A 16,659-nucleotide genomic window follows, 5' to 3' on the forward strand; every position below is an offset into this window, starting at 1 on the left:
GGGGGGCTCATCCAGGATAATCACCTCCAACCCACACCTTGTATTACAGGGGGGCACAATTCCTGCACCAGAGGAGCTTACACTCTAATGTCCCCTCCCCCACTCACACACTATTATTATTATACATTTATATAGCTCTGACATATACCACAGTGCTGTACAGAGATCACTGAGCTAATCACATCAGTCTCTGTACAGAGGAGCTTACACTCTAATGTCCCCTCCCCCACAGTCACATCAGTCTCTGTACAGAGGAGCTTATACTCTAATGCCCCCTCCCCCACAGTCACATCAGTCTCTGTACAGAGGAGCATACACTCTAATGTCCCCTCCCCCACAGTCACATCAGTCTCTGTACAGAGGAGCTTACACTCTAATGCCCCCTCCCCCACAGTCACATCAGTCTCTGTACAGAGGAGCTTACACTCTAATGTCCCCTCCCCCCACAGTCACATCAGTCTCTGTACAGAGGAGCTTACACTCTAATGTCCCCTCCCCCACAGTCACATCAGTCTCTGTACAGAGGAGCTTACACTCTAATGTCCCCTCCCCTACAGTCACATCAGTCTCTGTACAGAGGAGCTTACACTCTAATGTCCCCTCCCCCCACAGTCACATCAGTCTCTGTACAGAGGAGCTTACACTCTAATGTCCCCTCCCCCCACAGCCACATCAGTCTCTGTACAGAGGAGCTTACACTCTAATGTCCCCTCCCCCACAGTCACATCAGTCTCTGTACAGAGGAGCTTACACTCTAATGTCCCCTCCCCTACAGTCACATCAGTCTCTGTACAGAGGAGCTTACACTCTAATGTCCCCTCCCCCCCACAGTCACATCAGTCTCTGTACAGAGGAGCTTATACTCTAATGTCCCCTCCCCCCACAGTCACATCAGTCTCTGTACAGAGGAGCTTACACTCTAATGTCCCCTCCCCCACACTCACATCAGTCTCTGTACAGAGGAGCTTACACTCTAATGTCCCCTCCCCTACAGTCACATCAGTCTCTGTACAGAGGAGCTTACACTCTAATGTCCCCTCCCCCACAGTCACATCAGTCTCTGTACAGAGGAGCTTACACTCTAATTTCCCCTCCCCCCACAGTCACATCAGTCTCTGTACCAGAGGAGCTCACACTCTAATGTCCACTCCCCCCACAGTCACATCGGTCTCTGTACAGAGGAGCTTACACTCTAATGTCCCCTCCCCCACAGTCACATCAGTCTCTGTACAGAGGAGCTTACACTCTAATGTCCCCTCTCCCACAGTCACATCAGTCTCTGTACAGAGGAGCTTACACTCTAATGTCCCCTCCCCCCACAGTCACATCAGTCTCTGTACAGAGGAGCTTACACTCTAATGTCCCCTCCCCCCACAGTCACATCAGTCTCTGTACAGAGGAGCTTACACTCTAATGTCCCCTCCCCCACAGTCACATCAGTCTCTGTACAGAGGAGCTTACACTCTAATGTCCCCTCCCCTACAGTCACATCAGTCTCTGTACAGAGGAGCTTACACTCTAATGTCCCCTCCCCCACACTCACATCAGTCTCTGTACAGAGGAACTTACACTCTAATGTCCCCTCCCCCACACTCACATCAGTCTCTGTACAGAGGAGCTTACACTCTAATGTCCCCTCCCCCACACTCACATCAGTCTCTGTACAGAGGAGCTTACACTCTAATGTCCCCTCCCCCACAGTCACATCAGTCTCTGTACAGAGGAGCTTACACTCTAATGTCCCCTCCCCCACAGTCACATCAGTCTCTGGACCAGAGGAGCTTACACTCTAATGTCCCCTCCCCCCACAGTCACATCAGTCTCTGTACAGAGGAGCTTACACTCTAATGTCCCCTCCCCCACACTCACATCAGTCTCTGTACAGAGGAGCTTACACTCTAATGTCCCCTCCCCCCACAGTCACATCAGTCTCTGGACCAGAGGAGCTTACACTCTAATGTCCCCTCCCCCCACAGTCACATCAGTCTCTGTACAGAGGAGCTTACACTCTAATGTCCCCTCCCCCACAGTCACATCAGTCTCTGTACAGAGGAGCTTACACTCTAATGTCCCCTCCCCCACACTCACATCAGTCTCTGTACAGAGGAGCTTACACTCTAATGTCCCCTCCCCCACACTCACATCAGTCTCTGTACAGAGGAGCTTACACTCTAATGTCCCCTCCCCCACACTCACATCAGTCTCTGTACAGAGGAGCTTACACTCTAATGTCCCCTCCCCCACAGTCACATCAGTCTCTGGACCAGAGGAGCTTACACTCTAATGTCCCCTCCCCCACAGTCACATCAGTCTCTGGACCAGAGGAGCTTACACTCTAATGTCCCCTCCCCCCACAGTCACATCAGTCTCTGTACAGAGGAGCTTACACTCTAATGTCCCCTCCCCCACACTCACATCAGTCTCTGTACAGAGGAGCTTACACTCTAATGTCCCCTCCCCCCACAGTCACATCAGTCTCTGGACCAGAGGAGCTTACACTCTAATGTCCCCTCCCCCCACAGTCACATCAGTCTCTGTACAGAGGAGCTTACACTCTAATGTCCCCTCCCCCCACAGTCACATCAGTCTCTGTACAGAGGAGCTTACACTCTAATGTCCCCTCCCCCACAGTCACATCAGTCTCTGTACAGAGGAGCTTACACTCTAATGTCCCCTCTCCCCACGTCACATCAGTCTCTGTACAGAGGAGCTTACACTCTAATGTCCCCCCCCCCCCCCAGTCACATCACTCCCTGTACAGAGGAGCTTACACTCTAATGTCCCCTCCCCCCACAGTCACATCAGTCTTTGTACAGAGGAGCTTACACTGTAAATGTCCCCTCCCCCACAGTCACATCAGTCTCTGTACAGAGGAGCTTACACTCTAATGTCCCCTCCCCCCACAGTCACATCAGTCTCTGTACAGAGGAGCTTACACTCTAATGTCCCCTCCCCCACACTCACATCAGTCTCTGTACAGAGGAGCTTACACTCTAATGCCCCCTCCCCCACAGTCACATCAGTCTCTGTACAGAGGAGCTTACACTCTAATGTCCCCTCCCCCACAGTCACATCAGTCTCTGGACCAGAGGAGCTTACACTCTAATGTCCCCTCCCCCACAGTCACATCAGTCTCTGTACAGAGGAGCTTACACTCTATGTCCCCTCCCCCACAGTCACATCAGTCTCTGTACAGAGGAGCTTACACTCTAATGTCCCCTCCCCCACAGTCACATCAGTCTCTGTACAGAGGAGCTTACACTCTAATGTCCCCTCCCCCCACAGTCACATCAGTCTCTGTACAGAGGAGCTTACACTCTAATGTCCCCTCCCCCACACTCACACCAGTCTCTGTACAGAGGAGCTTACACTCTAATGTCCCCTCCCCCCACAGTCACATCAGTCTCTGGACCAGAGGAGCTTACACTCTAATGTCCCCTCCCCCCACAGTCACATCAGTCTCTGTACAGAGGAGCTTACACTCTAATGTCCCCTCCCCCCACAGTCACATCAGTCTCTGTACAGAGGAGCTTACACTCTAATGTCCCCCCCCCCCCCCCCCAGTCACATCACTCCCTGTACAGAGGAGCTTACACTCTAATGTCCCCTCCCCCCACAGTCACATCAGTCTTTGTACAGAGGAGCTTACACTCTAAATGTCCCCTCCCCCACAGTCACATCAGTCTCTGTACAGAGGAGCTTACACTCTAATGTCCCCTCCCCCCACAGTCACATCAGTCTCTGTACAGAGGAGCTTACACTCTAAATGTCCCCTCCCCCTACAAGTTATTTTGGGATCTCCATTGATGGAAATATTTTGCACCTCAATAGATGGAATATTTTAGGATCTCTATAGATGGAAATACTTTGGATCTCTATAAAGTGCCCCCATAGTGTATGAGGGTGTCATGTCCCGGTTTCATCTATTAGCAGGGCTCTCATTGGTCGGAAAGGTCATATAGGTGATAACGGTTTCTATTCAGCGCGGCTCATTTTCCAGCAATCTCCAGCTTTTCAATTAGCGCAGTTCTTGCGTCTCGCTCCATCTGATGGCGATCCCGGGTTGTTAATAATCACATATTTGTAGTCACCGGCGGCCTCCAAGGTGCTTCAGACCCAATTCCCCCCCCCATCCCCCCCCATCCCCCCCCAGCCCTTATCAAGACAGAAAGAGAAGAAAAACATAGTTAATCCTTTTGCAATATATTATTGACCCGCAGCGGCATGGAGGTCAGCTCTCCGCGCCACAAACAGATTGAAAGCTGTAATTGCCTTGGCAAAAAAAAAAAAAAAAAACAAACCCCACCAGTGAATGGAATAATTGTCGGCAGATTTTTCCTTCTTCATTCGATTTTTGGCGGCGGAAATGGCGGTTATATTTTTGTACAAAAGAAAGACATAAAAATTCCGCGTTTGGTGATTGTTCGCAGCGTGTTTCCCCCGAGGGGGGGAAAGGAAAAAAAAAAACCTTTCTTGAATCGCAGGTTTTTACCCATATTGTGTATTTAAAATGTCCGCACGGCGTTGTATTTCTTGACATAAAAGCGGAGAGACGCGGCGGGCCGAGCGGACGGCGGGACTGACAGCGTGCTTCATGGGTTGCGATACCTTCTAATGGAATATTATATCATTTATACAACGCACTGTATTCCTGTGTGCGGGCGCCAAGGACTCTCTCGCCGGACGCGGGGGAGGGGGGGGGGAGGGGGGGCACCTTGTCCCCCCGGAATTCATTTCTCCAGATTGATGCGGGGTGGCGGGTCGCTCGGCGCGCTCCTAAGCCGTTGGTATAATTATAGAAAACAAATAGAGGGGAAGCTTAGAGAGATAAATCTCCGGGAATACAGTTTATTCCGCAGTCACTGGAGGCTCTGCAAGGGCAGCTGATCGGACTTATTGATGTTCTCTTTGTCTTCACCTGGCAGCACAACCCGCGCCCATTCTACCCTGCCAGGCGCCCAATGGCGGCCAATGGCGGCCATGTCCCCACCAATGGTGTGGAGGCAAAGTCAAAACTTTTTGTTGAGTTTATTGTAGGGTACGCAAAGGTTAGGAGTCCCATCAAGATTTTTGGCCCCCCATAACACCAGAGTCACCCCTTCATGTCAGAGGGCCCCCTCCCATCATATCAGTCACCCCTTCATGTCAGAGGGCCCCCCATAACACCAGAGTCACCCCTTCATGTCAGAGGGCCCCCTCCCATCATTTCAGAGTCACCCCTTCATGCCAGAGGGCCCCCCATCACATCCGAGTCACCCATTCATGTCAGAGGGCCCCCCATCACATCCGAGTCACCCATTCATGTCAGAGGGCCCCCTCCCATCACATCAGAGTCACCCCTTCATGCCAGAGGGCCCCCCATCACATCCGAGTCACCCATTCATGTCAGAGGGCCCCCTCCCATCACATCAGAGTCACCCCTTCATGCCAGAGGGCCCCCATCACATCCGAGTCACCCATTCATGTCAGAGGGCCCCCATCACATCCGAGTCACCCATTCATGTCAGAGGGCCCCCCATCACATCCGAGTCACCCATTCATGTCAGAGGGCCCCCTCCCATCACATCAGAGTCACCCCTTCATGCCAGAGGGCCCCCCATCACATCCGAGTCACCCATTCATGTCAGAGGGCCCCCTCCCATCACATCAGAGTCACCCCTTCATGCCAGAGGGCCCCCATCACATCCGAGTCACCCATTCATGTCAGAGGGCCCCCCATCACATCCGAGTCACCCATTCATGTCAGAGGGCCCCCTCCCATCACATCAGAGTCACCCATTCATGTCAGAGGGCCCCCCATCACATCCGAGTCACCCATTCATGTCAGAGGGCCCCCTCCCATCACATCCGAGTCACCCCTTCATGCCAGAGGGCCCCCCATCACATCCGAGTCACCCATTCATGTCAGAGGGCCCCCTCCATCACATCAGAGTCACCCATTCATGCCAGAGGGCCCCCTCCCATCACATCAGAGTCACCCCTTCATGCCAGAGGGCCCCCCATCACACCAGAGTCACACCTTCATGCCAGAGGGCCCCCTCCCATCACATCAGAGTCACCCCTTCATGCCAGAGGGCCCCCCATCACACCAGAGTCACACCTTCATGCCAGAGGGCCCCCCATCACATCAGAGTCACCCCTTCATGCCAGAGGCCCCCCCATCACATCAGAGTCACCCCTTCATGCCAGAGGGCCCCCCATCACACCAGAGTCACCCATTCATGTCAGAGGGCCCCCTCCCATCACATCAGAGTCACCCCTTCATGCCAGAGGGCCCCCCCATAACACCAGAGTCACCCCTTCATGCCAGAGGGCCCCCCATCACACCAGAGTCACCCCTTCATGTCAGAGGGCCCCCTCACCACATCAGAGTCACCCCTTCATGCCAGAGGGCCCCCCATAACACCAGAGTCACCCTTTCATGCCAGAGGCACCCCCATCACACCAGAGTCACCCCTTCATGTCAGAGGGCCCCCTCATCACACCAGAGTCACCCCTTCATGTCAGAGGGCCCCCTCATCACACCAGAGTCACCCCTTCATGCCAGAGGGCCCCCCATAACACCAGAGTCACCCCTTAATGCCAGAGGGCCCTCCATCACACCAGAGACACCCATTCATGTCAAAAGGCCCCCTCACCACATCAGAGTCACCCCTTCATGCCAGAGGCACCCCCATCACACCAGAGTCACCCCTTCATGTCAGAGGGCCCCCTCATCACACCAGAGTCACCCCTTCATGTCAGAGGATCCCCCATCACACCAGAGTCAACCCTTCATGTCAGAGGGCACCCCCATCATACCAGATTCACCCATTCATGTCAGAGTCTTCCTTTCCCATCAGAGTCACCCCTTTACTTTCAGTCACCCTTTAATGTCAAATTCAACGCTACATGTCTGGGCCCCACCACCCCAGAGGTCTCTGTCACTGAGCCCCACAATGCCACAGTCCTCCATTACAGAACCCCCTCCCCCACAGTCACAATTTTCCATCAAAAGCTCCCCCATCACACAGTATCCATCACAAAGACCCCCAGTTAAACAGAGCCCCCCGGTCATACATTACCCCATCAAAGAGCCCCCGAATCACACCATATCCATCACAAAGCCCCCTGTAGCAGAGCTCTCAATCACACAGCTCTCCCATCAAAGAGCACCGCAATCACACAGTCCTTCCATGACAGAGCCTCACAGTCCCCCAATAAAAGACCCCCCATTTACAAAGTCCTTCCATCACAGAGCCGCTGCCCCCCTCCCCCAAGCACACAGTCCCCCATCAAAGAGCCCCCAATCACACAGTTTCCATCACAAAGCCCCCCAGTTACACAGGTCTCCCATAACATTACCCTAAATCACACAGTCCCCCATCAAAGAGCCCCACAACCACACAGTCCTTCCATCACACCCCCCCAATAATACAGCCCCATCAAAGAATCCCCCAACCACACAGTCCTTCCGTCACAGAGCCCCCCATTACACAGTCCCCCCATCAAAGACCCCCCCCAACCACACAGCCCTTCCATCACACAGCCCCCCAATCATAGAGCCCCCATCAAAGAATCCCCCAACCACACAGTCCTTCCATCACAGAGCCCCCCCATTACACAGTCCCCCCATCAAAGACCCCCCAACCACACAGTCCTCCATCATAGAGCCCCCCAATCATACAGCCCCCATCAAAGAACACCCCCCCCAACCATACAGTCCTTCCATAACACAGCCCCCATCACAGCCCCCCCCCCCAATCAACCAGTCCATCACAGAAAAAGTGCCCCCATGACAGAAGCCTCCAGACACAAAGTCCTTCCATCACAGGGTCCCCAATCACACAATCCTTCCATCACAGGGCCCCCAATCACACAATCCTTCCATCACAGGGCCCCCAATCACACAATCCTTCCATCACAGGGCCCCCAATCACACAACCCTTCCATCACAGGGCCCCCAATCACACAATCCTTCCATCACAGGGCCCCCAATCACACAATCCTTCCATCACAGGGCCCCCAATCACACAATCCTTCCATCACAGGGCCCCCAATCACACAATCCTTCCATCACAGGGCCCCCAATCACACAGTCCTTCCATCACAGGGCCCCCAATCACACAATCCTTCCATCACAGGGCCCCCAATCACACAATCCTTCCATCACAGGGCCACCAATCACCCAATCACACAGTGCTCTCTTCATATTAGAGTTCTACCTTTTGGCTCCAGTGCAGAGGGTGGGGAAAGATGTCTGGAGGGGGCAGACTTCCATCTTCTCCTGAATGCTGGAGGTGGGCCATCATGCCCCTTGCCCTGGATCACAGTCATGTGTTGCCATGGTGCAGGCAAGCTAGCCACCATCGCTAAACCAATGCACGATCCCATGCCCCTGACCCTAGAGTATCATTGGTTGTTACAGTGCTGGTAGCTGGTTGACCCACACCATGTCAACTCATTCTATCGACCCAGGGCAAACTAGGCCCCATGCTTGTCGCCCCCCCCCCCCCCCCCTGGAAACCCAAAGAGCATCCCGAAGTGCTGCAGCACCCTGGTTAAGAAATATTGGTCTAATGCAATTAAAAGGTGTGTGGACTTTTTCTCTGTATTGCAGCACATTGGGCATTACTGGGGGTTCCATTCAGAATGAGCGACACCATCGAACCAACACCATGACCGCGAGAACAGCGTCTATTCATCAATGTTTTCATCCCAGTCTCATACAACTTTCACCCATGATTCGCACATTTTATTAACTAAATCCTATGTGGAAAAAAATTGTGAATCTTCAGTGAAAACAATAAATAGACCTGTAAAATGTGGGATTTCCAACCACTTTCTGTAGCAAAGCACAATTGGTCACTGAGACAAAAAGAGGGCGGGTCTTCCTGGCGGGGACCCCGACAGTAGTAAAAACCTGATTCAGCCCAATACGCTTATAGCCCAAAAATGGGGTTCTCATCCAGCACCGATATCCGCGTACGGGACCGATATCCGCTTATGGGACTGATATCCGCGTACCGGACCGATATCCGCGTACCGGACCGATATCCGCGTACGGCATTGACATTCGCATACGGGACCGAAATCCGTGTACGACACCAATATCCGCTTATGGGACCGATATCCGCGAATGACACCAATATCCGCATACGGGACCGATATCCGCGTATGGGACCGATATCCGCGTATGGGATCGATATCCGCGTACGACACCAATATCCGCATACGGGACCGATATCCGCGTATGGGACCGATATCCGCGTATGGGACCGATATCCGCGTACGACAACAATATCCGCTTATGGGACCGATATCCGCGTACGACACCAATATCTGCGTACGACACCAATATCCGCTTACGGGACCGATATCCGCGTATGGGACCGATATCCGCGTATGGGACCGATATCCGCGAACGACACCAATATCCGCATACGGGACCGATATCCGCGTATGGGACCGATATCCGCATATGGGACCGATATCCGCGTACGACAACAATATCCGCTTATGGGACCGATATCCGCGTACGACACCAATATCTGCGTACGACACCAATATCCGCTTACGGGACCGATATCCGCGTATGGGACCGATATCCGCGTATGGGACCGATATCCGCGTACGACAACAATATCCGCTTATGGGACCGATATCCGCGTACGACACCAATATCTGCGTACGACACCAATATCTGCTTACGGGACCGATATCCGCGTACTGGACCGATATCCGCGTACAGCTTGCAGTTTACATGTATGTGCTTTATAATGGAATCTCAATAATCAGGAGCGTTCAGATTCACCTCGCCGGTGTGCTGAATATTCTTCTCAATTTTGGTTTTGCTGAAATGGTGACAAATAGAAATAATAAAAAAGCAGGAAAATAATAGTTAAAAGGGGGAAAGGGAAAAGAGAGTGAATTGGGGATCATCCCTTTCATCTGGAGATGAATTTCAGACACAAAAGTAAAAATGTCACTTTGTATCTCCCATCTGATCAATGTTTATAAAAAATGTTACTTTGTAACTCTCTATCTCCCATTTGATGAATGTTTATAAATAACCAGCTAATGAGCTCCAGGTAGTCCTGCAACTCCGCTAAAGTCAACATAATTCAGTGGCATAGCATGGGTTGTCAGTGCCCGTGGACGTTTAGATACCCCCAGATACCCCCCCACTCTGATCACACCCCCGGATAACCCCCCCATAACCCACCCCAACCCCCCTGTCTGATAAAAACCCCAGATCCCCTCCACACTGATCACAACCCTGACCCAGATACGGGGGGTATCACCCTGATTACACCCGCAAACCCACCCCAACCCTCCTGTCTGATCACACCTTTAGCTCTCCCCCATTCCTCTACTCTGATCAGATCACACCCCCAGATGCTCCACTGCTCTAAACCCACCCCCAGATTTCTCCATCACACCTCCAGACCCCCCCTTCCTATAACTGCACTCTGATCACACTCCTAGATCCCCCCCCCCCCCCACCACCATCCCTCCACTCTTATCACACCTCCAAATCCCTCCATCCTGATCACACACCCCAGATCCCCCCACTCTGATCACACCTCCCAGGTATCCCCCACCACTCTTATCACACCTCCAAATCCCTCCACCCAGATCACACACCCCAGATCCCCCCACTCTGATCACACCCCCAGATCCCCCCCACTCTGATCACACACCCCAGATACCCCCCCCACACTCTGATCACACCCCCAGATCCCCCCCACTCTAATCACACACCCCAGATACGCCCCCACACTCTGATCACACCCCCAGATCTCCCCACTCTGATCACACACCCCAGATACCCCCCCACACTCTGATCACACCCCCAGATCCCTCCACCCTGATCACACCTCCCAGGTACCCCCCATCACACTGATCACACCCCAGATACCCCCCCACTCTGATCACAACCCCAGATCCCCCCCCCCCACACTGATCACACCTCCCAGGTACCCCCCACCACTCTTATCACACCTCCAGATCCCTCCACCCTGATCACACCCAACTATGGTTGCCACCTCATCCCTTTAATCCAGATCACACATGAATTATACAGGTTCTGAAGCTGATTTCATGCAGATAAGGCACCAAGTGAGTTTTATTACCACCTTAATCAGCCACAGAAACTGTGTAATCAATATGTGTTCAGGTGTAAAGGGATGAGGTGACCATTCTACACACACCCCAGATACCCCCATCCTGATCACCCCCCCCCCCAGATCCCTTCACACTGGTTACACCCCCATATCCCCCCTTCCTTCTACTGTATGGGGAGAAATCCCATTATTTGAGGGGGGGGGGCACAGAATGGGGGAGGGGCTAGAACCCCTGACAATGTTTTTATTGCTGTCCATGCTTCCTGGTCAAAAGTGACAACCACTCCCCCTGCAAGTGGTGGGCGGGGTCATGGGAGGAGTTATGCAAATATCAAATTGCATTGATGGGCATGTCAGTCTGGAGAAGTGGGCGTTCCTAGACAGGCTGCGTTTGCATGCAGGTAACGCCCACATGTGATGCTGAGCCTCTGTGAGTGGGTATGGGTTTTGTTCAGACGCAGAGCGATGTCTGTAATGGGTCACAATGATGTCATTGCTGTGATTTTATTTCTGATATATGATGTGTCTGTTTGGCAGGCTCTTCGGAACCACAGGGAACTGCGCCGCGTGCAGCAAGCTCATCCCCGCCTTCGAAATGGTCATGCGTGCCAGAGATAACGTTTACCACCTGGACTGCTTCGCCTGTCAGCTCTGCAACCAGAGGTGAGACACTCTGCAGAACATCGCTCTGTCCGCTTACATCCCTACATGTATTAAAATATACTGCAGTTTATTCCCTCTAGAGATCTGCAGAACATCGCTTTGTCCCATCCCCCTCCTGACAGATCCATATTGATATATTGTGAAGATTATCCCATCACTGACCTCTCTACAGATCTGCAGAACATCGCTCCTTCCCCTCCCCCTCCATATCCATATTGATATATTGTGAAGATTATCCCATCACTGACCTCTCTACAGATCTGCAGAACATCGCTCCTGCCCCTCCCCCTCCAGATCCATATTGTTATATTCTGCAGATTATCCCATCACTGACCTCTATAGAGATCTGCAGAACATCGCTCCCTCCCCTCCCTATCCAGATCCATATTGATATATTCTGCAGATTATCCCATCACTGACCTCTATAGAGAACTGCAGAACATCACTCCTTCCCCTCCCTATCCAGATCCATATTGATATATTTTGCAGATTATCCCATCACTGACCTCTATAGAGATCTGCAGAACATCGCTCCCGCCCCTCCCCCTCCAGATCCATATTGTTATATTGTGCAGATTATCCCATCACTGACCTCTCTACAGATCTGCAGAACATCGCTCCTTCCCCGCCCCCTCCAGATCCATATTGTTATATTCTGCAGATTATCCCATCACTGACCTCTATAGAGATCTGCAGAACATCGCTCCTTCCCCTCCCCCTCCAGATCCATACTGATATATTCTGCAGATTATCCCATCACTGACCTCTATAGAGATCTGCAGAACATCGCTCCTTCCCCTCCCTATCCAGATCCATATTGATATATTTTGCAGACTATCCCATCACTGACCTCTATAGAGATCTGCAGAACATCGCTCCCGCCCCGCCCCCTCCAGATCCATATTGTTATATTGTGCAGATTATCCCATCACTGACCTCTCTACAGATCTGCAGAACATCGCTCCCTCCCCTCCCCCTCCAGATCCATATTGATATATTTTGCAGATTATCCCATCACTGACCTCTATAGAGATCTGCAGAACATCGCTTCCTCCCCTCCCCCTCCAGATCCATATTGATATATTTTGCAGATTATCCCATCACTGACCTCTATAGAGAACTGCAGAACATCGCTCCCTCCCCTCCCCCTCCAGATCCATATTGATATATTTTGCAGATTATCCCATCACTGACCTCTATAGAGATCTGCAGAACATCGCTCCCTCCCCTCCCCCTCCAGATCCATATTGTTATATTGCGCAGATTATCCCATCACTGACCTCTATAGAGATCTGCAGAACATCGCTCCTTCCCCTCCCCCTCCAGATCCATATTGCTATATTCTGCAGATTATCCCATCACTGACCTCTCTACAGATCTGCAGAACATCGCTCCCTCCCCTCCCCCTCCAGATCCATATTGATATATTCTGCAGATTATCCCATCACTGACCTCTATAGAGATCTGCAGAACATCGCTCCCTCCCCTCCCCCTCCAGATCCATATTGCTATATTCTGCAGATTATCCCATCACTGACCTCTATAGAGAACTGCAGAACATCGCTCCCTCCCCTCCCCCTCCAGATCCATATTGCTATATTCTGCAGATTATCCCATCACTGACCTCTATAGAGATCTGCAGAACATCGCTCCTTCCCCTCCCCCTCCAGATCCATATTGATATATTCTGCAGATTATCCCATCACTGACCTCTATAGAGATCTGCAGAACATCGCTCCTTCCCCTCCCCCTCCAGATCCATATTGATATATTTTGCAGATTATCCCATCACTGACCTCTATAGAGATCTGCAGAACATCGTTCCTTCCCCTCCCCCTCCAGATCCATATTGCTATATTCTGCAGATTATCCCATCACTGACCTCTATAGAGAACTGCAGAACATCGCTCCCTCCCCTCCCCCTCCAGATTGATATATTTTGCAGATTATCCCATCACTGACCTCTATAGAGATCTGCAGAACATCGCTCCCTCCCCTCCCCCTCCAGATCCATATTGATATATTTTGCAGATTATCCCATCACGGACCTTTCTAGAGATATGGATCTGTCAGGAGGGGGAAGGGATGGAGAGATGTTCTACCTGTTTCTGCAGAACATCGCTCTGTCCCTTCTAAAAATCCTGTACAACGCCCCCCCCCCCCCCTCATATATGCTCACTAGTTGGTTTTAAGCTTCTTGTGCTGAAACCTGAACTTTTCCCCGTAAAATCTGCAAGTCGGTTTTCCTCTCACCATCCAGCAGATTGCGGGGAAATCTGCAGCAGATGTGTCCAAAAATCTGACATTAATGTCACAGGAAGATTTTCCTCCTTTATTGGATATTAAAGTTTATATGTAGCCAGAAATGTATTTACAATTTCTTAGATAAACTATAGAAGTGTGAAAACATTGTATTTCTCTCCTGTCTGTGTCTCCATTGAGGGATATTCCCCTTCACTTCCTGTCAGGGTGACACAACAGGAAGTGAGGAGAGACTTCCTCTTAGATGACACCGGAACAAGAAGAAATTTCCACTCCCCAAACCTAAAATGAAATCTGATGTCCGCCCCCATCCCTCCTCCCAGCTCAAATCCTCCCCCCCCCCCCCAGCACTAGACATGTGCAATTCATTTCGTTCTAAATTCTTTTTTTTTTTTTTTTTACGAATTTCGACAAATTCGTTAATTTGGAAATATCCGAAATTGGCGTCAACACGTTTAACACATTTCGTCAAATATTCGTAAATTCTAATATTTGTCAATTTGTGAATTCGGAAATTCAGAAATTTGTAAATTCGCTAATTCAGAAATGCAAAAGTCCAGAAAGCCAAAAATGTGAAAATCTGAAATAATAAAAAACGAATAATAACTTAACTATCACTAACTATTAAATTTATAGATATTGGAATTTCTTTTCAAATGTGGCTGTTAGTGAAAGTAACGAATGCGAATTTATGTGAAGTTACGAATTTATCCGAAATAACGAATGCCGCATCTAAACGAATGAAACGTAACAAATTAATAATAATAAATAATAATAATCATAAAAACTTTTTATGATTATTATTTATAATAAATTTGTTCCTCTCCATGTGTTTAGATGCGGCATTCATTATTTCGGATAAATTCGGATTCGTTACGTTCACTGACAGCCACATTTGAAAGGAAATTCCAATATCTATAATTTAATAGTTTATTATTAGTTAATTATTATTTCTTATTTCTGAATTTACGAATTGCAATCGTAACGAATGACCCAAAAAACAAAAAAAAATAAAACGAATGAAACGAAAATGAACAATTTTTTTTCGGCAGTGCACACGTCCACCCAGCGCTCACCTCCCCTCCCCCTCCTAGCACAAATCCTGTACTCCTCAAATCTCCCCTCCTAAGTAGACATCCTGCCCCCCCCTCTCCAAATTTCCCCACCTAGCACAAATACCCCTCAATCATCCCAACTGGCACAAATCCTCTTCCCGCCCCCCCAAAAAAAAAAAAATTCCCCTTCCTAGCACAAATCCTCTTCCCCCCCATCCCCCCTCAAATTTCTCCTCCTAGAACAATTCTTACTCCCTCCTTCCCCCCAAATTCCCCCACCCAATACAAATCACCCTCTCCTTGCGGCGCCCCCCCCCCAATCGCACATGATACCAGTGCTCAGGGCAGCCGCCCCTCCTGCCCACCTCATTAATTGTGACATCATCACTGTACTGTATGTAGTATGTGCAGAGAGGGGTGAAGTAGGCTCCACCCACTATAAAAAACTACTGGAGGAGGCGTAGACAAAGCCAGTCCCCCTGCAGAGAGAGCAGAGATATGGGAGGGGCAAGGTAGGCTCCACCCACTATAGAAAACTACTGGAGGAGGCGGAGACAAAGCCAGTCACCCTGCAGAGGCAGAGAGGGAAGAGATATGGGAGGGGCAAGGTAGGCTCCACCCACTACAAAAAACTACAAAGGGAGGCGGAGACTAAGCCAGTCACCCTGCAGAGGCAGAGAGAGCAGAGATAAGGGAGGGGCAAGGTAGGCTCCACCCACTATAGAAAACTACTGGAGGAGGAGGAGACAAAGCCAGTCACCCTGCAGAGAGAGCAGAGATTTGGGAGGGGCAAGATAGGCTCCACCCACTACAAAAAACTACAAAGGGAGGCGGAGACTAAGCCAGTCACCCTGCAGAGGCAGAGAGAGCAGAGATATGGGAGGGGCAAGGTAGGCTCCACCCACTACAAAAAACTACAAAAGGAGGCAGAGACTAAGCCAGTCACCCTGCAGAGGCAGAGAGAGCAGAGATATGGGAGGGGCAAGGTAGGCTCCACCCACTATAAAAAACTACTGGAGGAGGCGGAGACAAAGCCAGTCACCCTGCAGAGGCAGAGAGGGAAGAGATATGGGAGGGGCAAGGTAGGCTCCACCCACTATAGAAAACAACTGGAGGAGGCGGAGACAAAGCCAGTCACCCTGCAGAGAGAGCAGAGATATGGGAGGGGCAAGGTAGGCTCCACCCACTACAAAAAACTACAAAGGGAGGCGGAGACTAAGCCAGTCACCCTGCAGAGGCAGAGAGAGCAGAGATAAGGAGGGGCAAGGTAGGCTCCACCCACTATAGAAAACTACTGGAGGAGGAGGAGACAAAGCCAGTCACCCTGCAGAGAGAGCAGAGATTTGGGAGGGGCAAGATAGGCTCCACCCACTACAAAAAACTACAAAGGGAGGCGGAGACTAAGCCAGTCACCCTGCAGAGGCAGAGAGAGCAGAGATATGGGAGGGGCAAGGTAGGCTCCACCCACTACAAAAAACTACAAAAGGAGGCAGAGACTAAGCCAGTCACCCTGCAGAGGCAGAGAGAGCAGAGATATGGGAGGGGCAGGGTAGGCTCCACCCTCTACAGAAGGA

General features: G+C 50.9%; 1 protein-coding gene across 2 annotated transcripts in view; it reads left to right on the forward strand.

Annotated features, from left to right (window-relative positions):
• The window catches only part of LMO1 (LIM domain only 1), a 222,843-nt gene that overhangs the window by 195,952 nt on the left and 10,232 nt on the right, over positions 1-16,659 (forward strand). For both annotated transcript variants that reach the window (XM_077453669.1, XM_077453668.1), the window contains exon 3: positions 11,643-11,768. In XM_077453669.1, coding sequence (XP_077309795.1) covers positions 11,643-11,768 — 126 coding nt within the window. The remainder of the gene's footprint in view (positions 1-11,642; positions 11,769-16,659) is intronic.

This window comes from Lithobates pipiens, unplaced genomic scaffold (assembly GCF_037356315.1).
Source record: "Lithobates pipiens isolate NorthernLeopardFrog02 unplaced genomic scaffold, aLitPip1_a1.2 Scaffold_24, whole genome shotgun sequence".
NCBI lineage: Eukaryota > Metazoa > Chordata > Amphibia > Anura > Ranidae > Lithobates > Lithobates pipiens.